At 43.2% G+C, this 24018-nt stretch overlaps 2 protein-coding genes across 3 annotated transcripts in view; both read left to right on the top strand.

Moving 5' to 3' along the window:
* The window catches only part of ZCCHC8 (zinc finger CCHC-type containing 8), a 28433-nt gene extending 8911 nt beyond the window's left edge, over positions 1-19522 (top strand). Inside the window, exons 4-14 of one of the 2 annotated variants that reach the window (XM_044243434.1) lie at positions 414-519; positions 1966-2043; positions 5058-5161; positions 5278-5343; positions 5919-5979; positions 6451-6593; positions 6879-7021; positions 9763-9884; positions 11342-11428; positions 11692-11809; positions 17466-19522. In XM_044243434.1, coding sequence (XP_044099369.1) covers positions 414-519; positions 1966-2043; positions 5058-5161; positions 5278-5343; positions 5919-5979; positions 6451-6593; positions 6879-7021; positions 9763-9884; positions 11342-11428; positions 11692-11809; positions 17466-18244 — 1807 coding nt within the window. In that variant the 3' untranslated portion in view covers positions 18245-19522. Of the gene's footprint in view, positions 1-413; positions 520-1965; positions 2044-5057; positions 5162-5277; positions 5344-5918; positions 5980-6450; positions 6594-6878; positions 7022-9762; positions 9885-11341; positions 11429-11691; positions 11810-17465 lie in introns of those variants that run through there. The other variant, XM_044243436.1, reaches the window with a different exon arrangement.
* A 1307-nt stretch (positions 19523-20829) lies between these two features.
* CLIP1 (CAP-Gly domain containing linker protein 1) overlaps positions 20830-24018 on the top strand; it is a 156682-nt gene continuing 153493 nt past the window's right edge. Inside the window, exon 1 of the mRNA XM_044243433.1 lies at positions 20830-20913. The gene's annotated coding sequence lies outside the window, so the exon portion shown is untranslated. The remainder of the gene's footprint in view (positions 20914-24018) is intronic.

Genomic DNA, 24018 nt, shown 5'->3' with positions numbered 1-24018 from the left:
GGTTGTCTTTGCGAGGCCGAGGTAGGTGGCTGGGACATAGCCTGGAAGGAAGCTTTTCCTTACGTAACCCCTTTCCTTCTTTTGGATTTTGAACCATGTCTTAAGTGGATTATGTATTCAAAACTTAAAAATGTAAAATTTATAAATAAAATCCATCTATTCACAGCACAAATGTTTGCCCCTGCTCCATGCTGAACACTGAGTTAGATTTTCATAATCATTCCGTTAACTCGGCAACAGTGTATATTTTTTCCTAAGAAATGGCTTCCTCTGTATTCTAGTTACTTAGTGTTTTGCTAAACCTCTGAAAAGCAAGATAACAGAATTCCCTCCTGACACCTTCTAATAATGTGTAAGATTTCAGTCTGTTCGGTGTTTACTCTGGGTTCTGACTGTTGTGTCCTCTCATGCAGGCAATATCATCAAGAAATAGAGGAATTTGTATCAAATTTAGTAAAAAGATTTGAGGAACAGCAGAAAAATGATGTGGAAAAGACTTCCTTTAATCTTTTGCCCCAGGTATTTAAAACTTAAGAGACTTTAAGATTAATAGATTGTTTTTCACTGCCAGTTTTTAGGCTACAGGGAGACTTTTGTATCCAAATGAAACCTCTGTGTCCTACACCTGAACCTAATACAACTTTTCTGAGTTGGCTACAACTTAAAATAACAAGATTGTTAAGATAATATGTTCCCCTCCCATCCTTCAGTTGGGCATCCTTCACTGATCTGACCAGCCTCAGGGCGTTCTTCTGCATTGTAACTCTTCAGGGGAGTTATATTCAGACCTTGCTTCACTTAAAATTAGTCTTTTTTCCCCCATTTCCTCACTTGGACATGTGGTTTGGGGCAGAAAATTAATTTTAAGCCAGAAAAAAAAAATCTGTATTTCTGGAGTTTAAAAAGGTGAATTATTTTTCTCTAAAACCAACAGGTTCACATGCCATTCTTTTTCCCCCCTTATACTTGTTGGGAGAAAAATCAATAGCATGCCCAAAAAAATCTGAGAAATTTTGCTGTGTGACTATTAGAGTATGAATTTGTATTTTAAAAAATCAGAATTACGATTTCGGGGCTTTTTCTTTTTTAATTCCCAATTAAGGTAAGTAGAGTCCTTCAAGTAAAGGTTGTTAGCTGTTTATCATCAGGTTGTGGAATGGTGTTCTGATTAGTTAAATTTTCATCATTTTTAATTTTCATGTGTTATATATAATTTTTAAAGATTCAAGAAACAAAATACATTTAACAATAAAAACTATACTGAATATTACCTAATTTTTTTTTTTTTAAGGATTTTATTTTATTTATTTGTCATAGAGAAGCGAGAGCAACCACAGGCAGGCAGAGTGGCAGGCAGAGGCAGAGGGAGAAACAGGCTCCCCGCCAAGCAAGGAGCCTGATGCGGGACTTGATCCCAGGACTCTGGGTTCATGACCTGAGCCGAAGGCAGCCGCTTAACCAACTGAGCCACCCAGGCATCCCTGAATATTACCTAATTTTTGATTCCGGGAACACTTCAGAATTTTATAGCAGCCTAAGGTGTATGAGGGCTATACTGTCCATATTAACCAATAGTGTAGAATCACATATTTTTAAAGTTGTCTGGTTACCTGACTTCAAGATAAAGTCTGCTTTGTCAGTTTAAGTATTGAGAATTTAAATATTTATTCATTCAATTTAATGCATGAATTAGTGAAAAGCATAGTGAAAGCATAACGTGAACTAATGCTTCGGAAGGTGCTGTCTTTGTATCTTTTATAAAATTTTTAAATTTTCCAACTTGTGAAATTTATTTCGTAAGCATTTCTTCCAAATTTACTGATTATGACAGTAATGAATTAAGAACTATATGTACCTTAGTGATATGTATTAGAAAATAAAGGGGTGTATTTAAATTTCTAATATTAAAAATTTGAAGTGTTAAAAATTAGTTATTTTGGTAACGTGTGTTTTTCTTTGTGTTAGCCATCTAGTGTTATGCTAGAAGAGGACCATAAAGTAGAAGAATCCTGTGCCATTAAAAACAACAAGGAAGCTTTTAGTGTAAGTATGGACATTTTAGTTTTGAATTCTGTAGATAACATGTTTCCTATCCTGTGTCATTCGGGTATCATTAAGGTGGTATAGCCATGTGGCCTCAAATGATCCCCATCTTTTCATGAAATTTGTTATCAACAAGAGTGTAGACTTCAGCCTCTAAATAGTATAGTTTGCTTTTTAATAACTATCGCATACACCATAGACATACTTTGGAGGACTTTTGTCCTGACAACCTTCTTTTTATTGATGTTCATGAATGTGGATGACGATCTAGAATGCGTGGATGACCATCTAGAATGCGTGGATGACGATCTAGAACGCGTGCATGTTGCACTTACAGATGGCTGAGGCTGAGAGGGGACAGATAAGTAACTAACATAACAGATGGCAGATAGGAGATTAAAAATGTTGACAAGCTCAGATGGTGGGTGAAAAATAGAAGCACAACAGGGATGAGCCTACATTTAGGACTTTCCATACCTACGAGGAATCTCACTGTGTCAGTGCAGTGGGGTGGTGTGATTTTTCATCTTAGAATTTTTTAAGATGATGATGTAATCTTGTATTCTGTTGAAGGCAGACTAGTTTTCATGTTTAGGGAGTATCGTGCCCCATTGACAGACCACAGTCTTGAAGACGTGGGGCTGCTGGGGTGATGAGTCCCCAGCGTTGCTGAAGAGCTCGACGGGGTATCCCATCTCTGCAAATGCCATAAAGGCTGTTACTTCCAAAAGGTGTCATTTTCAATCACTCGTAGTGCCAAGTGGCAGAACCAGGACCAGTGACTGGATAGACTATAGACAGGCACATTGCAAGTCAACTTTCAGTGCACATTTATATCAGAGATGTGAAAACGAAGTGGTAGGTCTCATTCAAAAAAAAAAGAAGGAAGCAAATTCCATGTCACTGTAAAAAGTCAAAATCTGAGATCCTGTTGGTGCTTTAAACAAAGAATTTGAACTACATGACTTTTCATGTCCCATCTGACTCTAGGGTTCTGGATTTAGAGTGGCATCTGCCTGGAAAGTGGGAATTTTATGTATTATTCAGTTAGTCCTTTAATAAAGAGTAATAAATATTTACCGAAGGCTCCCTTATTGCCAGGGACCCCTTTGAATTCAGGGACACAGCAATGAGAAAGAAGGGCAAAGTCTCTGCTCTCGTTGAATTACATTCTGGTGGGGGAAAGTGGAGCTCTGAAGAAAATAAGTCAGCATCAGCCAGGGTTTGAATCTAGTCCTTCTGACCCTGGAACATAAGATCTAGATCTTTATATTGCCTTATAAGCCATCGGGGTATGGGCTCTGCCACTTGAGGCTTTTCCGTAGAAATGTGACATGATAGGACTTGAATTTTTAAAAGAATTGGCTTCTCTGTGGAAGGTAATCTGTTGCTGGTTTACATGTAGAAGCTGGAAGCCAGCGAGAAAGTTACTGTATTGATCTCAGGTGAGGGAAGATGGCAGGTTAGTCCGGAGAGCCGGTGGTGGAAGTGAGAAGTGGTTCAACCGTGGACATACCTTGGAAATAGAACTGATCAGATGTGCTGATGAATTGGGTGTGTAGAACACGAAAGTGAGAGAGCCGTCAGAATGACTCAGGTTTTTGGCCTTAGCAGCTGGAAGAGGGTCCTCGCCTTTACTGTGATGGGAGAAACTGGTGGGAAGAGAGGGTTTAGGGGGGAATCGGAATCCAGTTCAGTTTTAAGTAGGTGAGTTTGAGATGCCTCTTACGTGTCCGGGAGAGCCATCCGTTGGCACTTGAATATACGAGATTGGAGTTTAGGCAGCACTGGGTATTGGGTGTTGTCAGCATTTACTCATCCTTCATACCATGGTCTGGATAAGTCACCTCGAGAGCACAGGTAGAGAGGACGGGGACCAGGCCTCATGGAAGATGGAGAGATGAGAAGGACTGGTCAGCAGGGTAGAGCACCGTTCCTCGAAGCCAAAAGAAGTGTGTCTCTGAGGAAGGAGAAATCACCTGTCAGTTGTTGCTCAGAGACTGAGATGAAGACGGAGCCGTCCAGTGAGTTTGGCCGTGTGCGGGTCATCGGGGCACGGAGTGCCATGACAGGAACAGAAGTCTTCCCAGAGACGTTCAAGAGAGAATGGCAGGGCCACCTATGGGGGGGGGGGGGAGTGGGGGACCAAAATGATTTAACACCTAAATACAACACATGAACCTTAAATCCTTGCTTAGGGGGAAAAAAGGCATTTGGGGGACAGTTGGGAAAACTGTAGAAATTGGATATAGATGATATTAAGGATTTATTAATTTTCTTAGGTGTGACAGTGGTATTGTGGGTGTAGGAAAAAGACCTATCCTAAAGTGTTCATGGGTGAGGGGTCATGAAAATATTGTGTAGCTGGTTATGTGTGGAAGCTGGAAACCAGTTAGGAGTTACTATGTTAATGTCAGGTGGGGGAAAATAATAGCTCAGACTAAGTTGTTGGTGGCAGCACTTTCTCCCCACAGCTCAGTGAAAAGTATGTGTGTGCGCGTGCGCACGTGCGTGGAAGATCCCAGCAGTTGAATCTGGGTAGAGAGGATGTAGCTGGGTGTTCACTGTACCATTTTTTTTTTTTCAGTTTTTGTCTATGAAATTCCCCCCTGAATCAGAGGGAAAAAGAAAAGGGGGAATGGGAGATAGGATGAAAATAGTAAACACAGCGGACTTCTCTGAATTGTCTTGCCACCAAGGGAAGCAAAGAGATGGGGAATTGGAGGGAAACGTGAGAGTCAAAAGTTTTTATTTTTAATGTCTGAGCAGAATGCAGCTAATAGTAATGATCTCTTGAGAGGGGCGCTCTGATCTGGGAGACACAGGGGCGTTGAAAGAAGCAGCTCTTGCTTACACCTCAAAATCTGGCTCCTTTCTAACTAGGGAGTGGATTATGACTTCTAAGAATTTCTTCCAAAATTAAATGGTTAAAACAATTAATCATAGTCTTACATAATTTAATGTCTTTTTTTTTTCTGCTTAAATAGCAATATTTTTTGACTTGTTTTCTGCAGGTTGTAGGAAGTGTCCTGTATTTTACTAATTTTTGCCTTGATAAATTGGGGCAACCGCTACTAAATGAAAACCCTCAGCTTACCGAAGGATGGGAAATACCCAAGTATCCTACATAGTGAATGAAGATCTTTTATGCATCTTGCCATTAAGCTCACCTTTTAAAAAATTTACCAAATTTTGCAGACTATGATAACTATTCCTTAATAAAATTCACTAAAGGTACCAGCAAGTCTTCAGCCACATTGTTTCTCTAGAAGGGCAAGAAATACAAGTAAAGGCAAAAAGGTTTGTGTGGGGAGTTGTTTTGTTTTCTTCTTCTTAAGACTTTTTTAACCAAAACCATAAACTCTTTTAGCTTGAAAAATTAATATTCTTCATTGCTGGCTTACTATAAGTAAATGACAGATTAAGCTAGAATTTTCATGTATAGACATTTAATATGTTTAAATCAGTCATCTGTTTATTGGAATTCATTGGTTCACGCCTAATATGCTTGGGTGGGTGGAAAGGTGTTGTTGTTGCTGTCGGTTTGATTGCTGTCTTAGTATGACCTGCCCCTTCCCAAGTTAACCTAAAGGAAATACAATCTGTTTGCCTCGGTTCTTCTCTTATTAACCACTCACAAAACCCAGAGGTGACAGATCAGTCGGGAACATAAGGGTCCTTGGTTAAAAGAGTTAAAAGTACTGTTTAAGTCGCTGAGTACAGAAGGTGAAAGTGTACTCATGAGTGCAGATATTAGTAATCTGTGATCTACGTGCCTTGTCTCTCTGAACACATTGCTGTCATTAAAGAATTGTATTGATTTGCTTTTATGTCCTCATTTACGTTATGCACATCTTTGTTTTTTGACCAAATAGGCCAAAGCCTCACTGTTTCAATTGTGGTTCTGAAGAACATCAAATGAAAGATTGCCCAATGGTAAATTTTTCTCATATAAAAAAAAAAATCTTTGACCTAGAACTTTCTAATGTTTTCCACACATTTATGCCATTGTGTGAAATAGATAAACTTGTTGTATTCACTTTCTTTTGGTCCTTGAATTTGAAACCTTTTCAAATTTGTACTTAAACTTTAAGACCTTAGATTTTAAAAGGGATTATTACAGTGCTGTGTGTCTGAGATGAATGAAACAGGAGAGTTACTTTTTAGAGTTAATTCTAGAAACTTGATTTTATGTTAAGATAATATCGAGATAATCAGAAATTAAAATGACTGTTTCTTCTCTTTGCCTGTTTTTCTAGAATATCTACTCTGTTTTCTCGTTCGTTTTGTATTAAAACTGGGATAATCTGTTTGCTTGACCTAAAACAGAATGCTTGTATTTATTTAATTCCTGAAATAATTTCTAAACTGCTTCTTAACACTTTTTTCAAATGCACTGTGATCTAGCCGCGGAATGCTGCTCGAATAAGTGAAAAGAGAAAAGAATATATGGATGCCTGTGGTGAGGCGAACAGCCAGAATTTTCAGCAGCGGTACCATGCGGAAGAGGTGGAAGAAAGATTTGGAAGATTCAAGCCGGGAGTCATTAGGTACCTCTGATTTTTTTCCCATAGAGTGTCGTTTGTGTCACCCGTGTTTGGAGCATTCTCTGTGTCTGAAGGGTAATCGCAGGTATAGAGGCGTGCCCCAGCACCGAGAGAATATGCATCCGTTCCTTCAGGAACATTCATTGGCATCTCCCCTGTGTGTTTGTTAAGCACCGTTTCACCATGTGTAACATAAGACACACAATGGTTTTAAAACATGGGGGACAGTTTGTGTTTTCATCCAAACACGAATACTGTCTTTCTTTCTCCTCTTTTGTTTATCTTTAGTGAGGAACTTCAGGATGCGCTCGGGGTGACGGACAAGAGCCTTCCGCCTTTTATATATCGTATGCGCCAGCTCGGTTACCCCCCCGGGTGGCTCAAAGAGGCCGAGCTGGAGAACTCAGGGCTTGCACTCTATGATGGAAAAGGTATAGTGTGTTAAGTTAGCTAAGTCAAGTTAAAGGTTACTTCCCTCCCCTCCCCCTAGAGAATTACAGTAATACCTGAGAGGAATGGCTGGCTTATTCAGTGTGTGTGGAGCTGACTGAAAACTATCATGATGGTCTTTCCTTTGTTTTACAAACAAGGAACTAAAACTTCATTGAAAATTATCAGATGGTTTATCTGGACCTGCTCAGTGACTACTGAGGCCAGAGCATTAGCTCTCCAGCTAATCCTCATAAGCTCTTGCCTTCCTTAGAAATGGTAACAGAAGGGCACCTGGGTGGCTCGTGGGTTAAGCATCTGTCTTAGGCTCAGGTGGTGATCTGGGGGTCCTAGGATTGAGCCCCTCAGCGGGGGGTCTGCTCCTCCCTCTCCCTCTCCCCCTCTGCTCAGTCTCTCAAATAAATAAAATCTTCAAAAAAAGAAGAGAGAAATGTTAACAAATCTATTCATCAGTGCCAGTAGACCTAGACATACAGATTATATAAACCCTCCTGTGATCTAGAACCCCTCTCTTAGGTGTCTACTCTAGAAAAATATTCACACTTGCACAAGGAAAGTATGTATATTTTTGTAGCATTGACTGTGACTATGAACAATTAAAAACATTAAGGCCCTAAAGAAAAATGACTAAATCATTATGGTGGATCTGGGCTGTGGAATCCCTGTCATCCTTAAGGAGTAGAATGAATCTGTGTGAGCTGACATGGCAAAATCTCTGTGCAGTACTGCATTTCTGCCTAGTTTACCAATGACGCCATTCATCGTACATGAAAGGTAGGGAAGTAGGAAGGAAAGGAAGAAAAAAGAATTCCACATGGATGAAACCATACTCATTGATTTTTCTGAGGACATTTATATAGAATATTTTTAAAAGATGTTAACTGAGAACCATTTAGATTTTAGGATTCAGACTCAAGAGATGCCTTTCCTGACCATCTTTATCTATTTGTCTATCTAAGATTTATGTTTTTATTTGAGAGGGAGAGAGAGAGGTGCCCATGAGCTGGAACAGGCAGGAGAGACTGTCCAAGCAAACTCCCACTGATCAGGCAGGGCTCGATCTCAGGAGCCAGATTAGGAACTGAGCCAAATCCAGGAGTCAGATGCTTAACCATCTGAGCCACCCAGGCGCTCCTGACCACCTTATTTAAGTACATCTCTCCCTCTTTGGCTTAAAAAAAAAAACTTAAAACGTCTTAACCGATGTGGGAAGCTCAACAGTGGTTCCCCCTGAGAAGGAAAGAGGATTAGACTAGAGACTTGATTCTCTCTGATGCTCTAAATCTTTTAAAAATGAAATGTTTCTTTGTATTATTTAGGTAATTAAAAAAAAATTTTTTTTTTAAGATTTTTTTATTTATTCTTGTGAGAGAAAACATGAGCGGGGGTCGGGGGGCAGAGGGAGAAGCAGACTCCCCTCTGAGCAGGGAGCCCAGTTGTGGGACTTGATCCCGGGACCTTGGGATCATGACCCGAGCCAAAGGTAGATGCTTCCCTGACCCAGCCACCCAAGCTCCTGGTAATTAAAAATATTTTTAAAAATTCACCAAGCCATCCCTTCTCAATTAGTGCTGAAGAGCTATTTAGGACAGTTCCCAAGTCATTTTGGCATTCAGGTGTCCTTCCTGCCACTTTCTGTAGGTGTTCTCATTTCTGTTGTCTTTCCTTTTCCTCTATTTTTTTTTTTTAAGTTTGTTGGATTAGAGAGTCTTTGGACAAAAGGTTGTGGATGATTGAATCTCTTAGTCTATAGATTGCCTTCCTCGCTTTTAACAAAACTGTGTTTTGTCCTTTTGAGCTTTCGAGATTTTCCTGCCGCATCCCCACGGCGTGTTGCATTAGCACGGTTCTCTGCCCTTCCTTTTGTTGTGACGGAACCAGTCACCGATCACCATTGCCTGTCTACACCTGTTAATGATAGGCTGCAAAATGGTTATAGTCTCATTCTTCATTACTTCTTAGCTTATTAGCTGGAATACTTGTCTAAAAAGAAACTTCTCGCAAACTGATTACCTTATATATGTAGACATCTTCGGACTGGCAAAAACAGACGCATGATTTATTCAGTAGTTTCCAGAATAATAAAGTGGTTCCCAAATACCCTTCTGTCATCTGTAAAGCGGTTTTAATAGTATGTACCTCTTAAGGTTGTTATGACGGTGAGCAGAGCTAATACTTGTAAACCATTTAAAACAGTGTGTGGTACATAAGAAATACTTGTTTACTAAACAGAATAAAGGCATTGAAATAGAGGATCAGGCAAGTCATCAGATCAGTGCAGACTAGGCTTTTAAGCAACCCACAGATGAACCCGGGTTTCCAAGATTTTTTTTAGAGTTTTTTTTTTTTATTTGACAGAGAGATCACAAGTAGGAGCGAGGCAGAGAGAGAGGAGGAAGCAGTCTCCCTGCTTAGCAAAGAGCCCGACGTGGGGCTCGATCCCAGGACCCTGAGATCATGACTTGAGCCCAAGGCAGAGGCTTAACCTTCTGAGCCACCCAGGCACCCCAGTTTCCAAGATTTTAAACACTTACTTTTATTAAACTATCCTGTCTACATTGTTTAAAAGTCCTAATCTGATGTTCCAGAAAAACTGTAATCAAAACTATTCTCCGAATGATTCTGTTGCCTTGAATGTAAGCCCTTGCCCAGCCCACTTTTGGTCTGGAAAGGGACTGGTGTTGGTATCCAGCAGTCTGAACGCTCTGCTGGTCTACTGCAGATGGTGCTGATGGGGAAGCGGAAGCTGGGGAAGCCCCACAGAATAAAAGCGTCACCTACGATCTCTCGAAACTGGTAAACTATCCAGGTTTTAATATATCTACTCCCAGAGGAATTCCAGATGTAAGTATATATATATATATATTTTTTTAATTCTTCTGGGGTGGGACTTTATTGTAACAGTTGTTCAAAACATTAGTTTAAGTAGCAGTTACTGTTATGTAAAGAAATAAATACGTTACTAGTGTGTTTAATTTTGTTACTTCCCCTTATGTTGACTAGAACCCTTTTTTATTTTTTTAAGATTTGATTTATTCATTTGAGAGAGAGACAAAGGGAGGGCATGAGGGGTGGGGAGGGCAGAGGGAGAGGGAGAAGCAGATGCCCTTCAATCATGACCTGAGCCACAGGCAGACGTGTAACTGACTGAGCCACCCAGGCCCCCACGTTGATGAGACGCTTAAGTGAAATATTGGGTTCATTTAAAAACCAAAAACCAAAAAACATTTTTTTCAGATTTTATGCCTATGAAAAAGAGCTTAAAAAGAATGGTTAGATTCTGTAAGTCTAAAAGTAAAAGATTATGTTTTTAAAACAGGGGATGGTTCTGAGGCAGTATTGTAAGTTCTGTGTAATTACTTGGAAAGTAAAGCCTTTTTTCTATGCTATAATTCCTTTCCCCCTGTTCTTTCCTTTCTTCTCTTCAAAGTAAAATTTCTCATTCTATAGAGAATGGTTTTCTACACTGAATCTCTCCCAAATTTCATTTATGTTTCAAGACTTGACAGTGGCCTCTTATGGTAGTGGTGGTGGTGGTGACATTTCAGTAACAAATACCTTCTTAGGTGTTCTTAGAAACTGGGCAGCAGAGCAGAAGCCAAAGGTCTGCACTTAGAGTCTAGCGAATAGATGGGAAGACAAGTGTGTAATTAATTCAGGGCTAAACCGCGTGGCTCGAGCTATCCAAGCCTCTGGAAACGGTCCCAGGACAAGCCTACATCAGAGTCCGCCAGGGGTGCCCGGGAGACATGCACGTTGATGAGTCCCACCCTTGGATTTAACAGACTTGACCTGGAATCTGTAGGTTTGACAGGAGACTTGAAGTGATTTTCCTTGAGAACCACTGTAGCATGTGCTCTTAAGAGGAGAGGTGATTGTTGAACCTTACAGATGAGGGCTGGGTTTGGAAAGCCAAAGAACAGAAGAGGGAAGCTCAGCGTGAGCGAGTGTGTAGGAGCAAAGGTGCTGTGGTTAGTGCCGGGGCCTGGGGGGAGGGAGGCCTGACGAGGCTGCGTCTTCACGCCACCACTGCTTAGAACTTCTGCTTGCAGTAGGTGGAGCCCTTTAGGGCCAAGTGATTTTGTCAAGTAGGCTTTTAGTATTCAGTTCAGATCATTTTGCAGGTGGAGTTGGTTGGCTTTTTTTCCCCCCCTTAAATGCACCATCACTTTCATTAATTCCCCCCAAAAGCAAAAGTCAGATATGAAGCAGAAATGTAATTTGAGACCTCCACTTTACAAAATCTCAAAAGTATGATGTTTTCAAAATCCAGGCTTGCTTTTTCCTTCTGTCTTCATTAGGAGTGGAGAATGTTTGGGTCCATACCGATGCAGGCGTGTCAGCAGAAAGACGTGTTTGCCAATTACCTGACTTCTAACTTCCAAGCGGTAAATAGCTTTTTAGGGTGTGGTTGATAAGAATGTATTGCCTGTATTTCTAAGATTTTGTAACTCTAGCATCTCAGTGCTCTTTTGTTTTGTGTATAAAACACTCGCTTTTCTGCTTGAGTCACAAAGAAAAGGGTCTCTGCATTGACCCTGTACCTGCACTTGCCTGCAGATTGGGTGTCTGCAGGGTATTGGAGGGAAGGCATGGAATCTAGTTCTTCATCTACTCCATTAACTCGTGCTTGGTGTGACTCCTCTCTTAGCCAGGTGTGAGGTCTGGCAGCAAGAGGTCCTCCTCCCAGTCCAGCCCTAGCAGCCCGAAGAAGCAGAAGAAGGAAGGCGGCTCAGCAGCCTCGCCTGCAGACATGGAGCTCGACTCAGGTAGGTGTCATCCTCTGGTCTTGGTTTCACTGAGAAGGTAGGGCCAATGTGTGTGCTCCTGAGTCCCATTAGGAAGGAGGGCAGGGGCCTTAGGAGCACCGAAAAGAATGTTTTGATTTTGTCCTTGTAGATGAGAGCAGCGCCTCTAGTGCTGGTTCGAGGTCTTGGTGTGAGGGCCAAGGGGCCCAGCTTATGGAGTTTCTGACTCAGGCAGTCCGGCCCAGCCAGTCCTGGTGGTCTTGGATCTGGACTGCCCCTCCAATAGGCACAGTGCTCTGGGACAGATGGTGGAAAGTGGTCTGCTTTAGCAGCTCCATGCCAAGAGCAAGAAAGACTGAGCCAAACTTCCCCCGTTGTTTTTCCCATAATACCCCAACTTGGTAATTCACCCTTCCCTTCAGTGAAGAGAGGCCATAAGAAATCTGTCCTCCCTGAAACTCACAGGGGAACAGTGGTCTTGCCCTCCGAGAGTTCTCTGGCTTTTTATTCTCTTAATCCTCTGGGCTTAACCAGGGAAGCTGTGGCCAACACAGCTGTGACCAGCCTCAGCAGGCCAGTAGTGGATCAGGGCAGGTGCGTACCCACCTTGCTGAGTCCCTCACCCCCCGATGCCGGCCACAGGTCCTTTGGGCTTCCCCTTGGGGCTGCTGCTGTGTAGCCTAGGTGTTGCCCCCAGAAAGCTCTGGAATGAATCAGAACTTTATGTTAATTTGATAAATCGCAGAGCTACTCTGAATGCAAGACTGAAAACTCACTCTTTGCACTATTACATCCAAATTACGTCCAGCTCTTTTGGACCTTTTTGCACATCAGACATTCTAGAGTGAGATTAAATGGCAACATGAAGATGAAGTGCATGTAGATACCGTGATGAGAAGATGCTGGCGGTACAGATGGCCCCAGTAAGATTGTGGATCCCCCTCTTAACTGTAAATTCCCAGGGAGAATTTAAAGGTCACAGATTAAATCCCCTTAAAGTCTCAACTCAAAGTTTCCCACTCCCCTTTCCCAAAATTTTTGCTCTGCTTAGTCTGAGCCTCCAAAGTTCTCGCTGTCAGAACAACGGTCACAGCCCCGGCGTTTAGTAACTGCCACCTGATTTCAGTACCCAGCGTCACTTCTCACCAGGTCAGCGAGTTCACAACAGAATCATGACGGCCTTTGCCGTATTTATGAACTTTTATGAAAACAAGCAATTCTCCGTAATTCGAAAGCAGTTGTCCGAGACAGGATTAGGTTCCTGAAGGCCAACAGTTCTCAGTGTTACCAGAGGCCATGGCCAGGATTTCTGAGCAAGGGCAATTTGTGGTTTTTGTCTCTTAAGGACTTCTGTCGGTGCCGGTGCCAGTTGTCTGACCCCACTGCCCGTGCACTTAAATTCCAAATTATGTTGGAAGGAATCTCCCTAGGAGGTGAATTTTGAATATCTTTAGGGAGAAGCCACCTGTGCTTGGTGTTATGAACTTTTTTTTTTTTTTTTAAAGAGGAGGAGGGGCAGGGAGGGAGGAGAGAGAATCCCAGTGCAGGGCTGGATCCCAGGACCCTGAGATTGTGACCTGAGTTGAAACCAAGAGTCATGCGCTTAACTGAGTCACCCTGGTGCCTCAGTTTTCAACCTTTTGAGACATAGTTTCTGCATCTTAGAGTTTGAGAAGCAGTGGAGCACCCTGTCACCAGGCCTGCACTTGGCGTGCAGGTGTCTTCAACCCTGTCCCAGGAGCATCGTTTATTTCCTATTAGGGAATTGTTGAGGCCTGAGAAACCTGCCTCCCAAGGGAAGTTTCTCCCTCCTCTCCCCAACTTTCTTTCCTTTCCCCTCCCTCCCTCTCTCCCATGTATCATTAGCCAGTCCAGAGCCAGCCTGAGCCCCTGTGATGTGGTAAGATGCTTCATCTCAGGTCCCTAAGTCTTGAGAATCCAAGTTCAGTGCCTGCACCTTCCCTCCATGGCTCTCAGTCTGGAATGGAATTGGGAGCAGGAGACCACACACCTGCACCACTGGGATGAGCAGTTTGGTTAGAACCTCACTGGGTGTCTGCAAGGCAAGTAGGACTGTTCAGAACAAAACCCCTGGGGCATGAAAGGCCCGATATGGGCGTTGCCACACTGTGCTGTCGGGTCTGGCGTGGGCACATTTCCCGAGGAGTGGTTGTGCCCCGCGGTGAGCCACATGGTGTCCTGCCACCCTCACCTTTGCCAGCCGGGCCTTAGCTCACCCCGTGACCTTGAACTGAATCCTTTCATCAGTGGTGCCTAGTGCGGGGCCTCTGCTGACGTCTGCTGACGCTTCTGCCTGCTGGCACACGTTTGCTAGGGGTAGTTCAAGGTCTCGGACTGCTTGTGGAAGGCCCACTGGTCCCAACCATGGGCAGTGGCAGCTGGTTTTTGTTTATAAGCCTCTGCCTCTTTAGAGGAACCACACTTGTAAATGAAGCCGCTGTAAGATGCCCTCACCTCCTGAGGACAAAGGACCACATGGCAAGAGCTTCCTTGCCCAAACCACAGGCTTCCAAGATGAGCCAATATGAACGTCTACAAAGTACCAGGATCACTGACCACACACTAAAGCTCAGGGCCTAAAGCCACATGTCTTTTTTTTTTTAAGATTTTATTTATTTATTTGACAGAGATCACAAGTAGGCAGAGAGGCAGGTAGAGAGAGAGGAGGAAGCAGGCTCCCTGCTGAGCAGAGAGCCTGACACAGGGCTCGATCCCAGGACCCTGAGATCATGACCTGAGCCGAAGGCAGAGGCTTTAACCCACTGAGCCACCCAAGCGCCCCTAAAGCCACATGTCTTGACCACCATGTGTCTCCAGGCATGTCTCCATCCCCAGTCAGTCTGTCCTTCTGTGAATAATTGTGTTTTCTCTCAACCCACCAGATGTCAGGGGCTTTGAGAGTTGCTGATAGCAGCCTGCTTTCCCACCTAGGTTCTGAAAAACTTAAGTGAGTCAACCAGTAGTAATATATCAGATTATCAGGGCCAGATTTTAGAGCTGCTTACACAAGAGCCACAAGGGCTTGCTCGCTTAGACTGGCTTAGTAACACCCAGGAATGTGGTCCTAAAGCAAGGTGGGCCTTCCCACCCCCAGGACTGGTGCAGCCCCAGCCCAGCTTCCTGCCCTGCAGGGGTAGAACTCTGGGCTCAGCTCACTCCCAAGAAGAAACTTTGAATTGGTGTGATTATTTTCCTGTGGAAAACTTTTCATTAGCAAATGTAGTCAGTGAAGTGGATCCTGTCTCACAAACCCATGGGTTGTGAACTAGAGCTGCTTTTAGGTCTTTACCCGGTGTGTATTGACGTTCTCCCATCAAGAATGCATAGCACCTCCTGGGATCGAGCCCTGCATCGGCTCTCTGCTCGGCGGGGAGTCTGCTTCCCCCCTTCTCTCTCTGCCTGCCTCTCTGCCTACCTGTGATCGTTCTCTCTGTCAAGTCAATAAATACAATCTTTAAGGGAAAAAAAAGAATACATAGCACCATATTCTGTGCAGATGAGCCTCAAATGAAGCTTGGGTTACACTTAGGAATTGTTTGTTCTTTAAGGCCTAACAGCCAGGGGTGGTTAACTCCCTGACGGGTGTTCGGTCCTCCCTGCCGCCTGCCCCTCCCCTCCTCTTCCGTGGAATTTATTGTAGTGAAAAGCACTCATGGCGTCCTTGGGGTTCCCAGACTGAGCGATGCCGTTCATCTGCACTTGGGTCCGCCCTTCATCTTGGCGCCATTTCTAGCCGGGTGTCCGGATCCCAGCACCACCTCAGTAATGGTGTCTGTGTTCAGGCTTCTCTCTCCTGACGGCTCTCCCTGCCCTTGTCACTGGTGTTGCATCCTTCCTTTCAGCTCTTAGCCTTTCTTTACTCTTCTGAGTTGATTTTTTTTTTTAAGACTTTTCTGTTTATTTACTTGACAGAGATCCCAAGCCCGCAGAGAGGCAGGCAGAGAGAGGGGGAAGCAGGCTCCCCACTGAGCAGAGAGCCCGATGCGGGGCTCGATCCTAGGACCCTGCCCATATGAGAAAGTTGACTGGTTTTGTGTAGCTGTCAGGATTGTGTTACTTGGTTGGATTTCCCAGATTTTTAAAACCCCTGGGCTGTTTTGGACCCTCTGTTAGACCCCGAGGATAGGAGGATTCATGTGACCCAGCTGCTGTCCTTAGTTTCCAGTCTGTGTCGCCTAGGGAGTGCAGAGGTAGCAAAGTCATTTTAATATAAATGGTGGTGGCCAGTGGTGAGATGACCAGAGCCACAGAGCTGATTACAGGCTGTACCCGTGTCAGAAGCCGCACTGCTGTGCTGCATGAGGTCATAGACCATGATCAAGACCGACTTTGAACAGCATCTTTTTTTTGTTGTTTTTTTTTTAAGATTTTATTTATTTACTCGACAGACAGAAATTACAAGTAGGCAGAGAGGCAGGCAGAGAGAGAGGACGAAGCAGGCTCCCTGCTGAGCAGAGAGCCTAATATGGGGCTCGATCCCAGGACTCTGAGAATCATGACCTGAGCCAAAGGCAGAGGCTTTAACCCACTGAGCCACCCAGGCGCCCCTGAACTGCATCTTGAGGGATAAATTACTATGGAGATGAATAGGGTTAGGGCGTTTGAGTCCATGGGAAATGTCAATGCGGAAGCATGAGACGTCCCAGCTCAGTGGTCCAACGGAAGAGTGACACCTGGGGCTTAAACCCGCCAGTGAGAAATGACTTGGTGGAAGTAGCCAGATTCTTGGCCCTAGAGGGCCTTGCAAGGCGCAGAGATCATCAGCCTTTGTCCTATAAGTGATGGGAGCCCTGAAGGGTTTCTAGTGAGGTGGGAAGGTTAATGGGACCAGATTTGTGGTTTACAAAGCTAAATAGTTCGGAGAATGGATATAAGGAAGCTGAGTCCAGAGGCACAGATGATTCCAGTATTCCTGATACAGTGTCAGGGCTGGGGCAGTCTGCAGGAGAGAGAGGGCCGCGGAGAGCCAGGGATCAGGGCTGGGAGGACAGAGAGAGAGGAAGGACTCGTGATGAACAGGTTCAGTTCCGGAGACTTCAGCCAGACCCCACAGGTGGGACGTTAGTGGGACCAGCTTGTCGGAGCGGAGTTCAGGTTTGAGGAAACGATCCTTTGTGTGGGACAGGCCAGATCTATTGTGTCTGGGACATACAGGTGGCGAGGAGCAGTGACCTGTGAGTCACACGAACCCACTGTCAGGCGGACCGTCTAGACCAGAAGTGCAGAACCGGGCAGTAGGCCAGGGCGTATCCCACTCTGTCTCCTCCGCTTGGCCTCCTCCCGCAGCCGCCTGTCCAGCTGGCGTCTCCTGCCACTGTCCCCTCCACTCTTCCAGGGACCCCGGTCTGCCTTGCCGCGGACTACCTGGAAAGGACTGCCTCCGTGCCGTCGCTGCTCACTCCACAGCGATGAGCACAGCACAGGGATGGATTTTCGGGGGGGTTCCTTTAAAGTTCCCTGAGCCGGAGGAAGCTGTGGCTCTCCCTGCGGGCCTTCTTGGCTGGGGAGGGTTGGGGTTCCCAAGCCTTCAGAATGTTCTCCTCCCCAGCCAGCTTATTTGGCCTTTGAATCTCTGGATACACCCAAGTTCAAATGAGAAACGGTGGTGAAACCAAAGGCTGCGACAACTTCAGGTGTCCTCGCTGTTCTCTTTCAGACGCGGAGGTCCCACACGGCTCTCCAAGCTGCGAAGCTTTTCAGTTTCAGCCCCCGCTGCCCCCCGGCACCCCTCCGCCGCTGCCGCGGGGCACTCCTCCGCCCGTCTTCACCCCTCCGCTCCCCAAGGGCACCCCGCCGCTCACTCCCGGCGACTCCCCCCAGACGAGAACGGCGTCCGCGGCCATGGACGAAGACTCGCTGACTCTGGAGGAACTGGAGGAACAGCAGAGGCGGATATGGGCGGCTCTGGAGCAGGCCGAGAGCGTGAACAGTGATTCCGATATTCCCGGGGACACACCTCTAACCGGGAACTCGGTCGCCTCGTCGCCTTGTCCCAACGAGCTGGACGTCCCTGCTCCAGAGGGGAGAACCTCTGAAAAGCCGGTGCCTAATGAGCCCGAAGTACCAGACACTTGTACAGAGAAGCCCAAAGCTGAACATTCTCCGAGCTCAGATTCTGAGCGTCCGTTGCTTTGTCAGAAGGAGAAGGAGGCGTCTGCCCCGTCGGACTGTAAGGATGTTCCTCTGGGTAACGGCGGGGTCGTGTCGAACTGCGACCTTAGTAACGGAGGTGGCCAGAAGCCCCTTCACGGGGACACCAGCCCTTTGGCCACTAAGACTCACAGTCCTGTACCCGACATGAGCAAGTTTGCAACCGGAATAACGCCGTTTGAATTTGAGAACATGGCAGAATCTACTGGAATGTACCTCAGGATAAGAAATTTGCTAAAGAACTCGCCCCGAAACCAGCAGAAAAACAAAAAGGCCTCTGACTAACTGCCTGACTTAGCGCGAAGAGCTATTTAATTATCTATAACTTTGTGTTCTGTTAATTAGTACCAAGTGGAGATAAATTGTTTTCTGATTTGTCCCTCCCATGTTTAAAAGTCTGTCCAAAGCTTAATGGTGGCCTGAAGTCAGGCCTGTTTTAAAGAACAGGAAGGCTGGGCTTGCTGGTTTACTATATTTTATTCTTACCGATAAGACCTTGGGTTGGGGGATAAAAGTATGAGCTGGTTTAGAGATAGTTTGCTAAGGTTTCTACTACTTTTGGATTGTGTCTGTCAAGAGTGATGGTTTTTATCTGTCTTTTGTACATTGTTTTCCCTTTCTACATTTTGCTAATTACCCTGTATATAAGTTTAATATATCATTTTTTTAAGAGAAAGAAATTCTAACCATTTTAAATTCATGTTGCAACTCTGACAACCAAATGAGAAAAATCAGGGATGAGCAGCTTTACCCCATTTGGGGTATTTTTGTAAGTGATTTACACACATCAATTTTAATAACACTTTTACTTTTTTGTACCTTCATTCCTCATATAAGTTTGCTATACAGGTATATTCATCTTTGTGTACAAAGGTTTAATAAATTAGCTTTCATATACATAATCTAAGACTTTGAATACAAAAAAGTGATTCACAGTTAAATTAGTGTATACAACCTTGTAAGTTTGGACATAAATTATGTAATTGCAAAAATTAGTGGTAGCAAAGAAAATCTAGGAAAATGCAAGTTTGAGTATTTTTAGTGTTCTCTCAGCCTTAACTATAGAGACAGCAGAATCTTTTAAAGTAATTTTGAAAAAAAAAAAGAGGGCAGCTAGCCTTTGTACAAAAATAACTTTCTAGATTTGAACCCTAAGATAATTAGTACTTAGAAATAAAAGGTAGATGTAAATTGCTTTTAATTGTCAGATATATAAGATAGTGCTGGACTATGTTTTTTGTCTTTAAGTGGAATGCTGTTACATTGTTACAGTTCGCATCCCTGAAAATAAACAACTTGAACTTAGTCTCAGGTAGTGTGATCCTGCTCTCAGGCCAGCAGAGGGAGCAAACTATAACCGTTCCAGACCATTCCAGATTTCGTTTTCATTTTGAGGACTGGAATAACCACCTCTACTCTTCTATAAACAGGAAAGGGAAGAAAATCCTAGGAAAGGGGCAGCTTATTTTCAAGGCCCTCACAGAACCTGCTAGAGATTGAATTAAAGGTTAGATACTTGTTTTCCTCTGAGTGGAAGTGTATAATAAAAATAGTCCAAGTTTACGTAGTGTTTTTATATACACTGTCTTAATATTTTTGTCAGTGCATATAATAGCACCACATGACGTCTGTAACTTGAGGAAACGTGTGGCACTGGGGTTCCAGGGACTTGTCAGCATGCGGGAAGTGGTTGTGAACAGGCCAGTCTTCCACTGAGGACTTGACTGCTCCCTAAGTCATAATAGGTAGTAAAGGGCCCCTGTGAGGTCTGCCTTGGAGCTCCGGGGAGAGACACCTAGCAGTTCCTTCCTTGGCACGATCCCCAGGTTTCATATTAAGGTGTGTTTGTGCCCCCCCACACCCACCCCCGTGTTCACAGTCCCCGTATCAGACAGGTATGGTCAATGTCATGTAGAGGAAGTGCCTAAGACCCACTGCTGGTCAGTCACTTAGTGACCCTAACTTGAGACTGACTGACCCCCACATCCACGCTTTTAGCCACTGTGTTGCCTCCTTATCAAAAGCTTTTTCAAAGCTCTGGCTTCTCCAAAATTGGCTTCCAATTTCTACTTGTTCAGTCCTTAGTGAGGACACACTTAATGTAGTTCCATGTACTTTGGGGCTTTAGAAGAAGAAAATGATAGCATGTGCCTCTAGGAGCTTACACACTAGCAGAAGACTAGTCACGGGATCCATGGAGTCACCAGATGGAAAGGACAAGGTTCTTAGACCATCTCGGGTAATGGGAGAAGCACCGAGAGAGGATTGGCTTCAAATTCACAGGGCCGTGGGTTCAAGTGTTTATTCAAAAGGTACTTAAAGACTCCTGAAAGGAGAACAACCTTGAGCGAAGCCTTAGAGGGGAGGTAGAAGATTTCCATAGGCGAAGCGAGTGTTGAATGTACAGAAAATGCCGTGAATAACACAAGAACACTTCTAGGGTGGTAGAAAAAAGGACTTTAAAAAAAAAGGGCCACTGATTCATCGACGCTTGAGAACTCTTGATTGCTTTACTATGGGGTTTGAATTTTATTAGGGAAAAGGATCTGCTTAAAGATCTTTCAGTAACAAGTGACCTCATCCAAGTGGTATTTTAGGAAGATGAATCCTAAAGCAGAACTGAGAATCAGAAGAGACGTGTCACAGAAGGAAGCCTCCCCCAAGTGAAAAGGAGTTGCCTTAGGAAGGTGCCCCATTTTTAAAAATCTGTTCTGCCTGCCGTATTGGAGCATGATGGAGAGCGATGGGCGGAACAACAGGTCGTTGTTCGGGCTTGTCTGCTCAGGAACAGATCGCAGGGTGTGGGTAGGTGAGGTCATAAGCAAACACTTGTTCTTCTGGATGGACTTGGAGCCGGGCTGGGGACAGGTTTCTAATCTTTGCCTTGGGTGAGAAGGAATGTGTATTGTAATAGGGGTTGCTAAAACAAGACCAGCGGTCGTCTCCTTGGGCAGGTAAGTGGAAAAAAGGCACTGCCCTTACTGAAACCAGTTAGCAATTTCTTCTTTCAAAAGCTTGCATTTCCTTAAGTAGTCAAAAATAGCTTGCTTTCTGCTGACAACAGACTTTCTCCTAGTTGGTTCTCCTCTTCAAGTTCTCTGCTGGGACCGTTTTGCCCTTCTGTGTCATACTTTGTAGACTGTCATGAGCACGCAAAGTCAACAAGGGTGTTGTTTTGAATACCCAAGTAGTTGGTAAGGCATGACTTGTTTCCTGAGAAGCCAGTGTGTCCACACAACCTGTGTTTTTCTTCAGCAGTTAGTAAAGTCCTTTTTCCTTCAACCTAATGTATTCATTAATTTAATGGTCTAAATTCATTTTAGAATGTTCAGGGTGATATTCTTTTGTTGAAGTGTTTTTAAATTGTTCTTAACTACAGAGCCATTTCTCTATTAATAAATTGTGAGTTTCTGAACAGACATGTTTTGTAAATTACCAGCAACCTACGTAGAATGTTTATAGATTATTGGAGTGGAAGGAAAATATGACAGCTGTCTAAAAGGGAATTATATATAATTATATATATATAATATATATATATAAATATATATATATTCCTAAAGAAATAATTGCATTTGCAGTTATATATATATATATATATATATTCCTAAAGAAATAATTGCATTTGCAGGGCAGTGGGGGAATGGAGGGAGACTGTAAAATTAAATTAAGCAGAAAGACCTCCCTCCCTATTTATTACTTACAGAGCATGTTCTTGTCGTTCGTACTTGGATTTCGAATTTGTAGATTTTATAATTTTAGAAAACCAGCCCTCTGTAAAATTCACATCTCCTACCCTTCCAGCTGATGTTAACCGTCTATGTATTAGGTTTAACTTCTAGTGAATTCCCATTTGCAAGTATACCCCTTTGTAACTATTTAAAGAATAAAGTGAGAGACTTGATTTTTCTTTAAAACCTTTACTTTTTGAATTGTAAGCAGGAGTAACAAAGCCATCAGTTCGAAGGGAAGTCTCCTGTAAAGGAAACCCACACAATTTTTCTTCATACAATATAGAAATTTATTTTTTTACCAGTTTTCTAAACCTCAAAGTTTTTTTTTCTTTCCCCAAATGGAAAGTCTTGATTTTTTTTTTTTGTTGATTATAAATGTAGTACATATTTGTTTTATAAATTCAAACAAAACAATAGTATAAAGTCCTTTATAATCACAACTTTCAGAGAAAAATCATTGTTTGTGGTTTGGTATACCTTTTTCCCGTGCAAATACCTATAACTAAGAATTTTAAAAAATGTTTTATAAGTGTTTCAATAAAAGTGAGATTATACTATACTCGTAAGTATTTGAAATCTAGTTTTGTTTTGCTTTAAGATTTTGTTTTGGGATGTCTGGGTGGCTCAGATAGTTAAAGTTTTTTTTTGTTTTAAGTAATCTTTATACCCAATGTGGGGCTTGAACTTAAAACCCCGAGATCAAGAGTCCAGTGCTCCATGGACTGAGCCAGCCAGGCGCCCCTCCAGTTACTATTGTTAATGGCTACATGTTAGCATACCATGTTTATTCAATATTGTTTATATTTTTCCCTACAAATGCTGCAATGAACATTTTTAAAAATTTTTTTGAGAGAGAGAGCACACGTGTGTGAGTGGGGGGTGTGGGTGGAGGGAGAGGGAGAGAATCTCCAGCAGATTCTATGCTGAGCATGGAGCTTGATTTAGGGCTCGATCCCACGACCCTGAGATGGGGTGGAAATAGAGTCAGAAGCTTAACAAACTGAGCCATCCAGGTGCCCCTGCAGTGAAGTTTTTTTGTTTTTTTGTTTGTTTGTTTTTTAAGATTTTTTTTTTATTTGAGTAAGCGTGCACAGAGGGAGAAGCAGGCTTCCCGCTGAGCAAGGAGCCAGATATGGGACTCAACCCCAGGACCCCGGGATCATGACCTGAGGCAAAGGCAGATGCGTAACAGACTGAGCCACCCAGACACCCCTAAAGATAAATCCTTAAATATTTAATGGTAATATGTTCACAGGATGCATTCCTAGATTATCAGATTGGATATATGATGGGTGTTTTGGCAATTTTTATTTCTTCTGTAATTGTCTTCATATCCCTCGCTCATTCTTTGTTTAATGATACATAGTAACTCTTTATTAAAATGTATGTCTTTTTTTAGGTAACACTGCATAATTATATTTTTAATCTGTCATGTGTATTTTAACTTGTTTATGATACCTTTTGTAGTACGGAAGTTTTCAGATTGTTACCAGTCAAATCTTTGAATCTTTTCCCTTACGAATTAACAATTTTGTTATGATGTTCTATTTTCCTAAAGACTTTTTATTTTGCAAACTCACCATCTGATATCTAATAATGGGGTTATTGGTTGAAACTGATATTGAGGGGCGCCTGGGTGGCTCAGTGGGTTAAGCCTCTGCCTTCGGCTCAGGTCATGGTCTCAGGGTCCTGGGATCGAGCCCCGCATCGGGCTCTCTGCTCGGCAGGGAGCCTGCTTCCTCCTCTCTCTCTGCCTGCCTCTCTGCCTACTTGTGATCTCTGTCTGTCAAATAAAAAAATAAATCTTTAAAAAAAAAAGAAAGAAACTGATATTGAAAAATTATTTCTTCACCAGTATTTAAGTTGTGTGATTAGTAAGACTGTCTCTCCTTGTAACTCTCTCAAGTTTATTTTCATGTGGATGAGTTTATTAATTACTTTCCACATTTGGTTCAGATTATGCCCTAATATGTCACTATATTGGGGGTTTTCTTTCTGAATGAGCTGGAAAGTCAATCTTACTGTCTTCCCTTTTATTGGATTATTCTTTCACATATGGATTAAATGAAAAAAAAAAAACTAGAAAGAATGACTATAGCAGAATGTGAAAAATAATTTTATAATCTAACCAAAAGAACAGCATGCAAAAAAAGAGTTAGGATTCTAATCCTTTTTATTATATTTTATTTTCAATAAAATTTATATGGTAATGGGAAGTTCTGTATATCACAAATTCTAGATATCAGAAATGTATTTTTTGGGCACCTGGATGGCTCAGCCCATTGGGTGGCTGCCTTCAGCTCAGGTCATGATCCCAGGGTCCTG

Source organism: Neovison vison, chromosome 3, assembly GCF_020171115.1.
Source record: "Neovison vison isolate M4711 chromosome 3, ASM_NN_V1, whole genome shotgun sequence".
Taxonomy (NCBI): domain Eukaryota; kingdom Metazoa; phylum Chordata; class Mammalia; order Carnivora; family Mustelidae; genus Neogale; species Neogale vison.
The sequence above is the reverse complement of the archived record's forward strand: the minus strand, read 5'-3'. Positions and strand labels throughout refer to the sequence as shown.